Raw genomic sequence first — 14,966 nt, 5'->3', positions numbered from 1 at the left:
GGGAGGGATTAGGGCTTGTCTTCTTCCGTTCAGTTGTATTTATCAACTGTTTACTGTGGGCCCCCGGGGAAGTACAGTGCAGCGTTAAACGGTGACATTCCCTTTCTACAACAGGTCTCTAGAGTCCTGCCCATCTGGACCCGTGGACGGATGTGGGGGGTCTGGCCCAACCACGGGTGCGACTAGCGTCTCTCAGAGCTCTCTCTCCACCTCTGTCTCTCTCCAGGGGAAGCTGCAGATGTGGGTGGATGTTTTCCCCAAGTCTCTGGGACCCCCCGGGCCCCCGTTCAACATCACCCCGCGAAGAGCCAAGAGGTGACGCCTCCCCCCGTCCCGTCTGCCCACTGTCTGTCCGCCCAACCGTCCACCCGTCTGCCGGTCCGTGGGGTCCTGGGCGCCGCGTCCCGGGCGGGATCTCCCCGCCTCTCCCCGAGCCCTGTCGCTCCACACGAGAAGTTGCGGCAGGGACCATACGTAGGGACCGGACATAATACGAATGATTATTATTATCACGGTATTTGTGAAGTGCTTACTCCGTGCCAGACGCTCCTCTGAGCACTGGGCTGGATACGAGCCAACCGGGTTGGACACGGTCCCTGTCCCACGGTCTCACCCCCCATTTTACAGATGAGGTAACTGAGGCACAGAGAACGAAGTGCCCCGGGTCACACAGCAGACAAGTGGCGGAGCCGGGATCAGAACCCACGACCCCCCGACTCCCAGGCCCGCGCTCTGGCCGCTACACCGTGTCAGACCTACCTCGGTTCCTGCCCACCCGGGGCCGGGGCGGACCCGAGGGCCGGACGGGGAGAGCTACGTTAGAAAGCGGGGCAAGTCATGCAGCGAGATGTGGAGGAGTCCCACCTCTTCGGGCAACTGAGGGGCTCCCCCGGCTCCCTTCCAGGTTCTTCCTGCGCTGCGTCGTCTGGAACGCCAAGGACGTGATCCTGGATGATCTGAGCATCACCGGGGAGAAGATGAGCGACATTTACGTCAGGGGGTACGGCCCAGCCTCGCCTCCAGCCCCCCGCCCCGGTCCCCGGGCCTGCAGGGCCCCGCCACTAGCGACCGTGGTTCGACGTCCCCCTAACCTGGTTCTGGGGCCTGGGCATCACTCAGGGGCACCTGCTCCCCGGTCCCCCCCCGCACCCGGCGCCGAATCCCCAGGCTGTAAGGAAGTCGTTCCTTGTGCCTCCCCCACCTACTTCTCTCCTGCTGCAGCTCTAGCTGGTCCCTCTGGCTTGGATCAAGCGGAGCAGACACGCCCGGGGCCCACGCCATCCCCTAGAAACTGTTCATTCAATTCATTCAATTGTATCGAGCAGCGTATTAAACTCTTGGGAGAGCATAGTACGACAATAAACAGACAACATTCCCTGCCCGCAGTGAGCTTACATTCTCGAGTCTTACCGTCTTTTAAGCTCTTATTATGTGCCAAGCACCGTGTGAAGCTCCGGGAATAAAGGACGGATTTTTATTCGCTCCCCCGCAGTCTAAGGGGGACGGAGAACTGCTATTAACAGTAGCAGTATTAGTAATGACATCACGAGCGTGGAATCTGTGAAGCGCGTACTGTGTGCCGAGCACCCTGTCAAGCAACGAGCACATCGTTTATTCATCTGTTAATTTATTTACGTTAACGTCCGTCTCCCCCTCTGAACTGTGAGCTCGCTGTGGGCAGGTTGTGTCTGGTTGCGAAGCAGCGTGGCTCGGTGGAAAGAGCCTGGGCTTGGGAGGCAGAGGTCGTGAGTTCAAATCCCGGCTCTGCCGCTTGTCAGCTGTGCGACTGTGGGCAAGTCACTTCACTTCTCTGTGCCTCAGTTCCCTCATCTGTAAAATGGGGATTAACTGTGACCCTCACGTGGGACGACCCGATGACCCTGTATCTCCCCCAGCGCTTAGAACGGTGCTCTGCACATAGTAAGCGCTTAACAAATACCGACATTATTATTATTATTATGAAGTGCTGGGGTAGATAGAAAAGACGGATTTTTATTCACTCTCCCGCAGTCTAAGGGGGACGGAGAACTGATATTAATAATATCAATAATAGTAATGACATAATGATAATGGTATTTGTTAAGTGCGTACTATGTGCCGAGCACCGTGTCAAGCAATGGGGGTAGAGACGAGCACATTATTTATCTATCTGATTATTTATTTACGTACACGTCCGTCTCCCCCTCTAAACCGTGAGCTCGCTGTGGGCAGGATTGTGTCTGGTTGTTGTTGTTCTACTGTACTCTTTCAAATGCTTAGTACAGTGCTTTGCACACAGTAAGCGCTCAATAAATACGATTGAATGAACGAATGGAGGAACGGAGGTCAGACACAGTCCCTGTCCCATATGGGGCTCAGCAGCGTGGCTCAGTGGAAAGAGCCCGGGCTTTGGAGTCAGAGGTCGTGGGTTCGAATCCCTGCTCTGCCGCTTGTCAGCTGTGGGACTGTGGGCAAGTCGCTTCACTTCTCTGCGCCTCAGTTCCCTCATCTGTAAAATGGGGATGAAGACCGTGAGCCTCACGTGGGACAACCCGATGACCCTGTATCTCCCCCAGCGCTTCGAACGGTGCTCTGCACACAGTAAGCGCTTAACAAATACCGACATTATTATTATCCTTATACTGTACGCTTCCAAATGCTTAGCGCAGTGCTTTGCACACAGTTAAGTGCTCAATAAATACGATTGAACGAACGAATGGATGAACGGAGGTCAGACACAGTCCTTGTCCCATATGGGGCTCATAGTCTTGGGGGGAGGGAGTCCCCCTTTTACAGATGAGGAAACTGAGGCCCAGAGACGGTAAGTGACTTGCCCCAGGTCACACAGCTGACAGGTGGCGGAGGAGGGATTAGCACCCCGGTCCTCTGACTCTCAGGTCCACACTGGTCTCGCTAGGCCGCGCCCCTTCCCTCGGCCCCCTCGGTTCTCAGCTCTTGGGCCCACTGTAACCTGTCAAACTCGACTCATCTTCTCGTTGCCCCCCCTCCCTCCCACCACCCGCGCACACTCCGGGTTTGCCCGGGCGCTTTCGATCTTTCTCTCCTGCAGCTGGATGCCGGGCTTTGAGGAGCACAAGCAGAAGACAGACGTGCACTACAGGTCTCTGGGAGGGGAAGGGAACTTCAACTGGAGGTTTGTCTTCCCTTTCGACTACCTGCCCGCCGAGCGGGTCTGCGCTATCTCTAAGAAGGTGAGTCTTCCCGCCATTCGTTCATCCAGTCGTGGCTCTCTTTTTCGCACGCCCCCCCCCAAGCTAATCGAAACGTACGTCGCCCTCGCGCATTCAGTCATATTTATTGAGCGCTCACTGTGTGCGGAGCCCCGGACTAAGCGGGAAGCGTTTGCTGTCGACTCTCCCGAGCGATCCGCCGGGCGCTCCCTTCAGGTCGAGTCCTCTCCCGTCACCTCGAGAAAGACTTCCGGGAAGACATTGAGAGCTCACCTCCTCCAGGAGGCCTTCCCAGACTGAGCCCCCCCTTTCCCTCTGCTCCTCCTCCCCCACCCTCTGCTCTTCCCCCTTCCCCTCCCCTCAGCACTGTGCTCATTTGTATATGTTATTTATTACCCTATTAATTTTGTTAATGAGGTGTACGTCTCCTTGATTCTCTCTATCTTGATGATGTTGTCGTGTTTCGTTTTGCTCTGTTTTGCTTTGCTGTCTGTCTCCCCCGTTTAGACTGTGAGCCCGTCACGGGGCGGGGATCGTCTCTATCCGTTGCCGAGTTAATAATAATAATAATAATAATGTTGGTATTCGTTAAGTGCTTACTATGAGCACTGTTCTAAGCGCTGGGGTAGACACAGGGGAATCGGGTTGTCCCACGTGGGGCTCACAGTCTTCATCCCCATTTTACAGATGAGGTCACTGAGGCACCGAGAAGCTAAGTGACTTGCCCACAGTCACACAGCTGACAAGTGGCAGAGCCGGGATTCGAACCCATGACCTCTGACTCCCAAGCCCAGTCTCTTTCCACTGAGCCACGCTGCTTCTCTAAGTTGTACATCCCAAGCGCTTAGTACAGTGCTCTGCACATAGTAAGAGCTCAATAAATGCTATTGAATGAATGACTGCTGTCCCTGTCCCACCTGGGGCCCGCAGTCTTAATCCCCATTTTCCAGAAGAGGTAATCGAGGCAGAGAGAAGTGACTTGTCCAAGGTCACACAGCAGACGTGTGGCAGGGCCAGGATTAGAACCCGTGTCCTCTTAGCTATAGCAGGAGTGGCATTAGTAGTAATAACAGCAGTAATAATAGTGGCAATAGCAGTATAGGATAGCATTTGTTTAAGCACTTACTGTGTGCCAAGCACTGTTCTAAGCGCTGGGGGAGATGCAAGGTGATCAGTTTGTCCACTCACAGTCTTAATCCCTGGTTTCCAGATGAGGGAACTGAGGCCCAGGGAAGTCAAGTGACTTGCCCAAAATCCCACAGCTGACAGGAGGCGGGGCCGGGATTAGAACCCATGACCTAGGACTCCCACACCCGGGCTCTTGCCACTGCGCCGCGCTGCTTCTCAGTAGCGGTAGGAGTAGTAAGAGCCGTAGTAACAAGAGCCCGGGCTTGGGAGTCAGAGGGCGTGGGTTCAAATCCCAGCTCAGCCGCTTGTCAGCCGTGAGACTCTGGGCAAGTCACTTCACTTCTCTGGGCCTCAGTTCCCTCATCTGGAAAACGGGATGAACACCGTGAGCCTCACGTGGCACAACCTGATCTCCCTGTATCTCCCCCAGCGCTCAGGACGGTGCTCGGCACATAGTGAGCGCTTAACAGATACCAACATCATCATCATTATTATTATTAGTACCGGTAGCAGAGATACCATTAGGAGTAATATCAGTTGTCATAGGAGTAGAAGCAGTAATATTATTAAGTGTAATAATACCATCCTTGATATGACGCACTGTATTAGAAACTCCTCGGGGGCAGGGATTGTGTGTAATTATGGGACTCTACCGAGCACTCAGTACAGTGCTCTGCACCGAGTCAGTATTGGCTGATTATTTGGGAGATGCAGAATAATCAAGTGGGATATTCCTTGTCCAAAATGAGCTTCCACCCTAAACGGGGAAACCAACACGGAAATATCCACAGCCAGAGGGGCAAGGCGCCACGGATGACGGATTCATGGCTGAGTGGCCCGGGCTGGATCACTGGAGGGACAGTCAGGGATGGAGAGGGGAGGGTCAGAGGTGTTGAAGGGTCCAGGTTGGGTCACCGGAGGGATGATCAGAGATGGAGAGGGGACATTCAGGGGTGTTGAAGGGTCCATCCTTGACCGTGAGGGTGGGTGTCCCGGAGGACAGCCAGCACGCCACTGCAGAATGGCCCCGTTAATTCTGCCCTTTGGAGAGCCCCTCTTACCCGCACCCACTCCTGCCCCTCACAGAGCCAGACGCAGCCGGACACGTTCCCATTGTCGCCTACCGGTCCGGAATCGGTCCTGAAATCCCCCCGTCACGTATCTCCTGGTGGGGACCCAGTGAGGCGGGCTCCGGGAGCAGGGAAGGGAACCCGACTCCTCTGCCCTCTCCTTCCTTTCCCTTCCGTTCCTTTCCCTCTCCTCCCCTTCCCTTCCCTCTTTCCCCCTCCCCTGGTCTCCTCCTCCAGTTTCCTCTCTTGCTGTCTCTGTCTCGCTTTCTTCCTATAATTTATTCATTCATATTAACATCTGTCTCCCCCGTGGACTGGAAACTCTCTGTGGGCAGGGAATATGGCTGTTGTATGGTGTGGTGCTCTCTCAAGAACTTAGTACGGTGCTCTGCAAACAGAAAGCACTCGATAGATATAATCGATTGATTGTTGCTCTTTGGCTCTCCCCGTCTCTCCGTCTGTATCTCTGTCTCGCTCTCAGGAACGTTTCTGGAGTTTGGATAAGACAGAGAGCAAGGTCCCAGCGCAGGTGGTGTTCCAGATCTGGGACAACGACAAGTTCTCCTTCGATGATTATCTAGGTGAGTCCATCCCTTCACCCTGAGCGGCCCGAACCCCCGGGACAGAGGCAGGTCATTGTCTGGCTGGAGGGGTCCCGGGCATGGGGGGAAGCAGGAGGAGGATAATGAGAGGGAGGAGAAAGAGGAGAGGAAAAGGAGAAAGAGGAGGAGGACGGAGAGGAGAAGCAGGAGGGAAAGGAAGAGGAGAAGGGGGAGGAGGAGGAGCAGAGCGAAGAGGCAGAGAGGGAGAAGAGGGAGGAGAAGGAACAGAGGGCGGAAGGGGTGGAGAAGAGGAAGGAGGAGCCGAGGGAGGAAGAGGTGGAGAGGAGGAAAGAAGAGCAGAGGGAAGAAGAGGAGGAGAGAGGGAGGAGGAGAAGGAATAGAGGAAGGAAGAGGTGGAGAGGAAGAAGGAGGAGCAGAGGGAGGAAGAGGAGAAGGAGTAAAATCAGGCCAGAGGAGTGCAGCAGGGCTAGGGGTAGGGGCGGGTCTGCGGTTGGGAGGGTGATACCGCCGTCTGATTGGGACTCCAAACTCCGTCCCCTCTGTACCCCCCCGTGCCCCTCAGGTGCCATCCAGCTGGACTTGAACCGGATGCCCCAGCCGGCCAAGACGGCCGAGAAGTGCTCTCTGGACCAGCTGGACGACACCTTCCACCCGGAGCGCTTCGTGTCTCTGTTCGAGCAGAAGTCGGTCAAGGGCTGGTGGCCCTGTGCTGCCGAGCAGGACGTGAAGAAAACTCTTGCGGTACATCCGCCCCCGGCCCCACCCTGTCCTGCTGAGACTCCCTGGCCAAGAAGGGGGCCCTTCCTGCCGTCCGGATATCCCCTGGGTGGTTGAAGGGCACCCCGTCCAGGAAGCCTTCCCAGAATAACTCCTCCAACCTGTTGGGCTCCCCTTTCTGTCCAACCGTACATCCACGCCTTCCTCCATTCTGCCTCCATACTCCCTCCATCCTCCCTCCATCCTCTCTCCAACTTCCTCCGTCCTTCCTCCGTCCTCCCTCCATCCCCCTTCCATCCTTCCTCATTCCTCCCTCCATCCTCCCTCTGCCCTCCCTCTGGTCTCCCTCCATCCCTTCTTCTGACCCTCCCTCCATCCCTCCCTCTGTCCTTCCCTCCATCCCTCCTGATTGACTCCACATCTCCCCTGCCAGTCCAAGAGCCCCCATCTGGGGGTGGGGGTGGGGGGCGGAGAGGAGGCGAGGGGAGCAGCGGAGACATCTGCTCTCCACCAGGAACCCTCCAGAGCCAGTACAGAGTGATGCCGTGGCAGTGCCTAGAACAAGACGTGACGGGTGGTAACCGAGATTCCAGCACTGCTGGCAGGTTCATCCGTCACCCTCCCCTCTCACCTCACAACCTGGACCATGGGGATGGAGGCCGGGAAGTGGGGGACCCGTGATCACTATGCGAGATGGGTCAGGGAGCAGTGGGGCTGGAAGTCAGCCGGCCTGGTTTCTAATCCTGGCTCCCCCACTTACCTTGGGCAAGTCACCTCACTTCTCTGGGCCTCAGTTTCCTCATCCGTAAAATGGGGATCTGATACCTGTCCCCCCTCCCGCTTAGACCGCGAGCCCCACGTGGGTGGGGACTGGGTCCGACCCGATTACCGTATATCCGCCGTTATGGTTAGCATGGCCCAGAGTAAATGCCGTAATTATTATCGCTTTTATGAACTCGAGTCTGGGACCTGGGCAAAGGGTCCCAGAGGGAATCAACCGAGGTCCGTATGTATGTTGAGCAGGACAGTGACTGCCCGCGAGGGTAACAGGAGCCCCAAGATCTGCTTCTTCCCCGGGCCCCCCAACCCGGGGCTCAGCCTCCCTCCTTCCCCTCCCTTCGCAGGGCAAGCTGGAGATGACCTTGGAGATCCTGTCTGAGCCAGAACACGAGGAGCGACCCGCCGGGCTGGGCCGGGACGAGCCCAACCTGAACCCCAAACTCCAGGAACCCAAGTACGAGCCCTGCCAGGCCACGTGAATGAACCCAGACCCAGGGCGCAAATGGTGGAGGGAAATCAGGCTGTGGGCTTAGTGGAAATCAGGCGGCGAGCCTCGAGGAAGCCAGGCGGCAAGTCCCTTGGTTATCAGGCAGTGGTGAGTGACAGTCAATCGTAGAGGATAATGAAAATCAGGCAGAGAGTCTCTTGGAAGCCAGGCGGCGGTTGATGAAAATCAGACGGCGAGGTGAATGGAAACTAGGCATTGGGCTCAACAGTGGACTGCCCGCCGCTTTTCCTGGATATTCCCTTGGGGTTGGTCCTCTAGGAGCCAGGGGTGTGGGAATGGGGGTGGGGGATGAGCAGGGATGGGGGCGGTGATGGGGTGCGGGGGCTGGGTGGCGGAGCGGGTCCCGGATCTGACCGTGCGTGGCGTCCCAGGCGGCCGGACACGTCGTTCCTGTGGTTCACATCTCCGTACAAGACTCTGCGCTTCATCCTGTGGCGACGATTCCGCTGTGCCTTCATCCTGGCGCTGGTCCTGCTCATTCTGCTGCTCTTCCTGGGGATCTTCGTCTACGCCTTCCCGGTCAGCCTCCCTGCTGCGAGCGCACACATGCGCACGTGTGTGCGGGGTTGCATACGTTCATTCATTCACTTGTATTTATTGAGCGCTTACTGTGTGCAGGGCACTGTACTAAGCACATGGAAAGTCCAATTCAGGAACAGAGACAGTCCCTTCCCAACAACGGGCTCACAGTCTAGAAGGGGGAGGCAGACGACGAAACAGAACAAGTAGACAGGCATCAGTACCATCAAAATAGATAAATAGAACCACAGGTAAATGCACGTCGTTAATAAAATAGAGCAATAAATATGTACAAGTGCTGTGGGGAGGGGAAGGGGGTAGAAAAGAGGGAGGGAGTAGGGGAGAAGGGGAGAGGAGGAGGAGCAGAGGGAAAGGGAGGTCTCAGTCTGGGAAGGCCTCCCGGAGGAGGGGAGCTCTCAGGAGGGCTTTGAAGGGGGGAAGAGAGCTAGTCCGGCGGACGTGAGGAGGGAGGGCGTTCCGGGTCAGAGGCGGGACGTGGGCCGGGGGTCGACGGCGGGACAGGTGGGAACGAGGCACAGTGAGGAGGTTAGTGGCAGAGGAGCTGAGTGTGCGGGCTGGGATGTAGAAGGAGAGGAGGGAGGTGAGTTAGGAGGCGGCAAGGTGAGGGAGAGCTCTGAAGCCAAGAGTGAGGAGTTTTTGCTCCATGCGGAGGTTGAGAGGCAACCGCTGGAGCTTCTGAGGACGTTTCTGCAGAAAGATAATCTGGGCAGCAGAGTGAGGTATAGACCGGAGCGGGGAGAGACAGAAGGATGGCAGATCAGAAAGGAGGCTGATGCAGTAGTCCGGCCCAGGCCTTCCATGCTTCTCTTCCATGCCCCCGCCCCCCCCCCCAACCCTGTTGGTCCTTCCACCACCCCGCCTTCAGCCCTGACTTCTCCTCCTCCTCTGAGGCCTCCGCGTCCCTGGGCCTGCTACTCCGTGGGCTCCAGATGCCATAAGAGTTTCTGGGGACCTGGGGATGACTGGCCTCAGGCCGTCCTCGCCCTGGCCCCATCCTCAGGGCTGACGGAGGGGCTGGTGAGGTCAGGTGTCTGACCCAGCCGGCCAGGAGGAAGGGACGGGGTTTTGCCCCACCCCTGAGCTCCGGCTGATGACAGTAGCGGGCTCAGATGTGACCCCCCCCCCCCAACTGTGGCAACTGAAGCAAGGTGGGGAAGAGGGGAGAGACGGGCGCAGAGGGGTCCCCTGGCGTGAGTCGGAGTGGGGCTGCGGACCTGACGTTTCAGTCACCCCCTCCGACCATGCCCCACCCCCCAAATCCCTTGGGCTTTGTGAGGCAGAGCATGGTGGGATGGGAGATGGGCTGGCCTCTGGATTCCTGGACCCCCAGGTCAGTTAATCAATGGATCAACTGTATTTTTTGAGTGCTTGCTGTGTGCCGAGCACCGTACCGATCGCTTGGGAGAGTACATTGTAGCAGAGTCGGTAGACATATTCCCTATCCACAGCAATCTTATAGTCTAGAGGGGAGACAGACATTAATATTAATAAATAAATTACCGATAGGTACTTAAGTGCTTCGGGGCTGTGGGAGGGGTGACAGAGGGAGCAAATCAGGGTGACGCGGAAGGGAGTAGGAGGAGAGGAGATGAGGGCTTAATCGGGGAAGGCCTCTTGGAGGAGTTGTGCCTTCATTTAGGTTTTGAAGGTGGGGAGAGCGACCGTCTGTCGGATGTGACGGAGGAGGGCATTCCGGGCCGGAAGCGGGCAGCGAGGTAGACGAGATCGAGGTTCAGTGAGTGGGTCGGCTTTAGAGGAGCGAAGTTGTAGTAAGAGAGTAGCGGGGTGGGGTAGGAGGGGACAAGGTGATGGAGCGCTGTAAAGCCGATGAGGAGAAGTTTCTGTTTGATGTGGAGATTTGATCCCTGGACCCTGGGACACCCTGGCTCCGTTCCAGTTTTCTGGGGGCTGGGTCTCTGAGGTGCCCCGACCAGACTCGTTGGCCCTGCAGATGAAGACACCTTCTCTATGGGGATAACCAGTGTCTCAGGTTCCCAGTTTGGTGTGGGGAGGATTGGCATCCCCCAACGAGTGTCCGGGCCGGACACCCGGCCTCACTGCCCCCGGTGTCTCAGACCAGTCCCCGGAGCTTCCGGCTGGTGCGGGGAAGTCTCCGGACGGTGTCCGTTTTCCCCGTTCCCTCTCCGCGGCTGCCCCTTCCCCTCCCTGGCTTTCCAAGGCCTTTTAGAGGTACAAGAGCCTTTTAGAGGTCATCTAGTCCAGCCCCCTGCCTCTGAGCAGCCCCTCCCCGCGTGCCCGCAGAGGGCTCCAGCCAAACCCCGTCCATTCTCCTGTTCTCTCCCCTCTCCCTTTCAGAACTACGCAGCCATGAAGCTGGTGAAGCCGTTCAGCTGATCGGACATCCGCCGCGGGAGCCGTTGGAGCGGGCGCCCGGGCGCCCGCGGCCCAGAGCCGCCTCTGCCCGAGATACCGCCCGGCAGTGCTCCGAAACGCCCCAAGCCCTCGATGCTGCCTCCTCCAACGGCCAGTCAGCTCACCCGAGCTGCACCACTCAGGCCCCGGGCCGTCCCCCGGCCCGCTCTGCCCCTGCTCCTGCCCCGTCCCGTCCCCATCCCATCTCTGCCCTAGCTTCTGCCCCCTGTCCCTACCCCCGTACCCGCCTCCAACTCTCTCTCTTTTGGAAAGCTTGAATATCACTATACATCTGAGTTAAACTGGAGACTTTTGTGCGAGCGCGTGTGTGTGGAGCGTACGTGTGAATGTCCTCGTTTCTCCCCTCTGGCTGGCGGCCCGGGGAGGCCGAGGTCAAGGGTGGGACCCTTAGAGGTCGTCCAGTCCGTGGTCCTACCTTGGGGCAGAATGGAGACCGAGGCATCTCTGACTCCCCCTCCCCCAGTCAGCGCCCCTTAGATTTCACCTCTGTTTACTCATGGAGCTTGTTTGTAATGAACTCAAGCGGGGAGCAGGGAGTGGGAGCAAGGAGCAGAAAGCACCTCAGGCAGGACCAGAGATGGCTGATTTGTTTGGTCCCCGTGTCTCATTTGGGTTGGGAGTGTTATGCAGGAAGGGATAGTGTTTTCACACGCTACTGACAACTCGCCGACGCAAAATCCACTGGGTTGGGACGGCGTCCCCCTTGCTTCCTCCACGCTTCGATTTCCCCACACTTCTTATTTCCTCACTGGCCCTAGCAGGAAAGGCGGGGCAGAGTGACAGTCTTCCCCACTGGACGGGTGGGGAAACCGAGGCCCAGAGAGGTTAAGGGGCTCACCCCAGGTCTCGGCGACCAGCGAGCCGAGGCAGTAGAGGACCCAGACCTCCTGGTTCCCAGTTCCAGGTTCGGCCCTTTAAACGGGGTCACACGTCCCCGGGGCGGGGGCGGATGGGGGGAGGGGGTTGGGGCCGACCAGTAGGGAGACGGGACGGGGCAGACAGACCCCCGATTCTGGGGTCTTTCCGGTCCCTCCGGTCCGGCTGGAGACCCGGCAAGAGCGAAGCTGGGCATCTGGCCCGGACAGCTTGGAAACAGGGGGACGGTGGTTTTGTTTAAAAGGGTAAGGATCTGGGGGGCACCGCCCCCCTCCCCCCAAGCCCCCAGCTCTGGTTGGTTGCCAGCCCTCGGGCCCGGAAGGCCTCCCCCTCTGAGCCGGGTGGGCTGCAGACGCCCCCAACCCTGCCAGGAACACATCTGTGTGCTTGTTTCACCCTTCGCCTGCCTCCACCTCCCACCGCCACTGGGCTCGCTCTGGAAATAGCATAATCCCCCTTTTATGAAACACATCAGGTCCAGGACGGGGGGGAGATGGTGGGGAGGGGGCAGGGAATCTGAGCTCAGGCGGGGCTGGCTTGACTGCCTTGCCAACCTGTGACTTCAGCTCTGCCCCGATCCCGAGAGATCCGCGGTGGCTTCCCCGCACGTCCTCGGGCCCGAGTGTCTCCGTTCCGTCTGCCCCCTTTCTGGAAAGAGGGGGTGGGCGAAGGGGAGGAAGAGAGGGATGGGACGGGGGAGGAGGAGGACAGAACACGCAAGGGGAGGAGCAGTGGTGTTCTAGCAGAAAGGGCATAGTCTGGGAGTTGGGGGACCTGGGTTCCAATCCTGCATCTGCCCTTCGCCTGCGGCAGGTCAATCAATCAGTGGTATTTCCCGAGTGCGTACGGTGTGGGGAGCGCTGTGCTAAGTGCTTGGAAGTGCTCTGGGAAGCATTCATTCATTCAGTCGTATTTATCGAGCGCTTACCGTGTGCAGAGCGCTGTACTGGGTGCTTGGGAAAGCACAATTTGGCAACAGATAGAGACAATCCCTCCCCGACGACGGGCTCACAGTCTAGCAGGGTGTAGCGGATAGCGCAGGGCCCTGGGAGTCAGAGGGACATAGGTTCTAATCCCAGCTCGGCCACTTGTCCACTGTGTGACCTTGGGCAAGTCGCTTCACTTCTCTGTGCCTCAGGTACCTCATCTGTAAAATGGGGATTGCGACTGAGCCCCACGTGGGACAGGGGCTGTGTCCAACCTGATTTGCTTGTATCTATCGCAGCGTTCAGTACCGTGCCTAGCGCATGCTAGGCGCTTGACCCGTTATAATTTGTAATGATAATTATTATTATAGTAAGCACTCAATAAATACCATTGATTGATTGGGAGAATACAGTATAATAGTGTTGGTAGACATGTTCCCTGCCTACAACCAGCTTACAGTCTAGAAGCTTATAGTCAACGTCTAATGGCCTCAGTTTTCTCCTCTGTCTAATGGAGATTCGATATCCGTTCTCCCTTCAACGACGAGTCCCATGGTGGACAGGAACGGTGTCCAACCTGATTAGCCCGTGTCTGCCCCGGCGCTTAGTACAGAGCCCGGCACCCAGTAAGCATTTGACGGCTATTATTAATATTACAATTAAGAGGCGGAGGGAAGGCAGTAGGAGCCTCTACACCTTGTGTTCAGCAACTCCTTCAGGCTCCCCTCCTGTTTCCACGTCCCGAAGCCGGTCCCCGTCCGTGGTAAAGACGGGGACCCAGAGACCCAGAAGGGGTGATTACACTGGTCGACGCAGGACGTGCGGGAAGGTTTGGCCTCAGTAAGGAATACTTGGGCTCGGTCACCGTCCGCTACTTCTCCCCACCACCCCTCTCCTCCCCACCAAGTCATGGAAGGACGCTTCTCGTTCTCCCCGGGCCGTGGAGGCGCTGGGTCCGGACACCCAGGCTGACCAGGGCCAGACTGGGATTCCCCTGGTCAGATACTGGCTAACCACCATCCCTTCCTGACCATTCTGTATCTATTCTGCGAGCCTGTGCCCAGGTGGGCCAGAACAAGAGGGTTTGGGCCCCAAATTCCAGCAGCAGGAAGGTTGACGGGGAAAGTGACGCAGAATTCTCCAACCAGAGGGACCCCGAGAGGTCATCCAGTCCTGCCCCCTGCCTTCACGCCCGAACGAACTTAATCCATCTGGAGTACGTAAGGAGCCTGCCCTGGGACGAGGGGGTCGGTGCAGTTCGAGAACCAATATGGCCTAGCGGATAGAACAAGGGCCTGGGAATCAGAAGGCTCTGGGTTCTAATCCTGACTCTACCATCTGTCTGCCCTGTGACCTTGGGTAAGTCACTTCATTTCTCGGTGCCCCTGATACCTCATCTGAAAAATAGGGATTAACAGTATGAGCCCACATGGGACATGGACTGTGTCCAACCTCGATTTGCCTAAGTCATCCTTAGTCCGGTGCCTGGTACGCAGCGAACGCTTAACAGATACCACAGTTGTTACTGTTATCATTCTTGTTAATGAAGGTCTCCACGGAAGGCCATGTGATAGCCAGGTCGCCGTGCGGCTCGGCCCCGCCGTCCCCAGTCCGCAGGTGGCTCCGGTGATGTCCGGGTCCTGGCCGGAACAGCTCTGGGTGACGATGGCGAGCGCGGCCTCTTGTGTGAACAGAGCTGAGTTTATCCGCTGCGTCCTTGCCGGCCCCCGTCCCCAAGCAGAGTCCCCCTCTCTGCAGAAGGACCCAAGACCAGGAGACCCAGGATTCCGCCACCCAGATGAAACGAGAGTGTCAGTCCCGGTAGCGAAATCCCTGGGCGCCAAGTCCCAGCTCCACTCTCGAGCTCGACATTTTACCTCTGTGGGTGAACATGAGCTCCACCCAGAAGTCAAGATGATGTTTTCCCCCGACACCGTCCTCTGCACAGGGTTAGTATTCGCTCCTGGATTATGTACAGAGGATCCACACAGCCGGGAAGAATCTACACATCTGGACAACGCAGCCTTCCCATCTGGAGCAGGTCTCCTCGTCAGAGCGGATCCACAAGGCCTGAGCGTGGTCCCGTCTGCCAGAGCGGATCCCTTTGGCTGGAACGGGCTTCCACGTCCGTACAGCCAGGTCCCCCTGCCTCTCCCCACCTGATTTTGGACACTCATTTCCATGAGAAAGTTTCTCCCCCTGGGGTGCCCACCCCCAGGACGAAGTTGGCCCGGCATGGGGAGCACCTGAAATCAGCAGCGGTGTTCCCGGCGTCTTGGAACCCCAACCCGGCT

At 57.6% G+C, this 14,966-nt stretch overlaps 1 protein-coding gene across 18 annotated transcripts in view; it reads left to right on the top strand.

The window, feature by feature from the left end:
• The window catches only part of DYSF (dysferlin), a 168,494-nt gene extending 157,326 nt beyond the window's left edge, over positions 1-11,168 (top strand). For all 18 annotated transcript variants that reach the window (XM_029083182.2, XM_029083189.2, XM_029083178.2 and 15 more), the window contains 8 exons: positions 227-315; positions 905-1,000; positions 3,050-3,191; positions 5,850-5,949; positions 6,494-6,672; positions 7,773-7,882; positions 8,308-8,455; positions 10,793-11,168. In XM_029083182.2, coding sequence (XP_028939015.1) covers positions 227-315; positions 905-1,000; positions 3,050-3,191; positions 5,850-5,949; positions 6,494-6,672; positions 7,773-7,882; positions 8,308-8,455; positions 10,793-10,831 — 903 coding nt within the window. In that variant the 3' untranslated portion in view covers positions 10,832-11,168. The remainder of the gene's footprint in view (positions 1-226; positions 316-904; positions 1,001-3,049; positions 3,192-5,849; positions 5,950-6,493; positions 6,673-7,772; positions 7,883-8,307; positions 8,456-10,792) is intronic.
• Positions 11,169-14,966: the final 3,798 nt, after the last annotated feature.

This window comes from Ornithorhynchus anatinus, chromosome 18 (genome assembly GCF_004115215.2).
Source record: "Ornithorhynchus anatinus isolate Pmale09 chromosome 18, mOrnAna1.pri.v4, whole genome shotgun sequence".
NCBI classification, from domain to species: domain Eukaryota; kingdom Metazoa; phylum Chordata; class Mammalia; order Monotremata; family Ornithorhynchidae; genus Ornithorhynchus; species Ornithorhynchus anatinus.
This window is presented reverse-complemented; position numbering and strand designations above follow the sequence as displayed.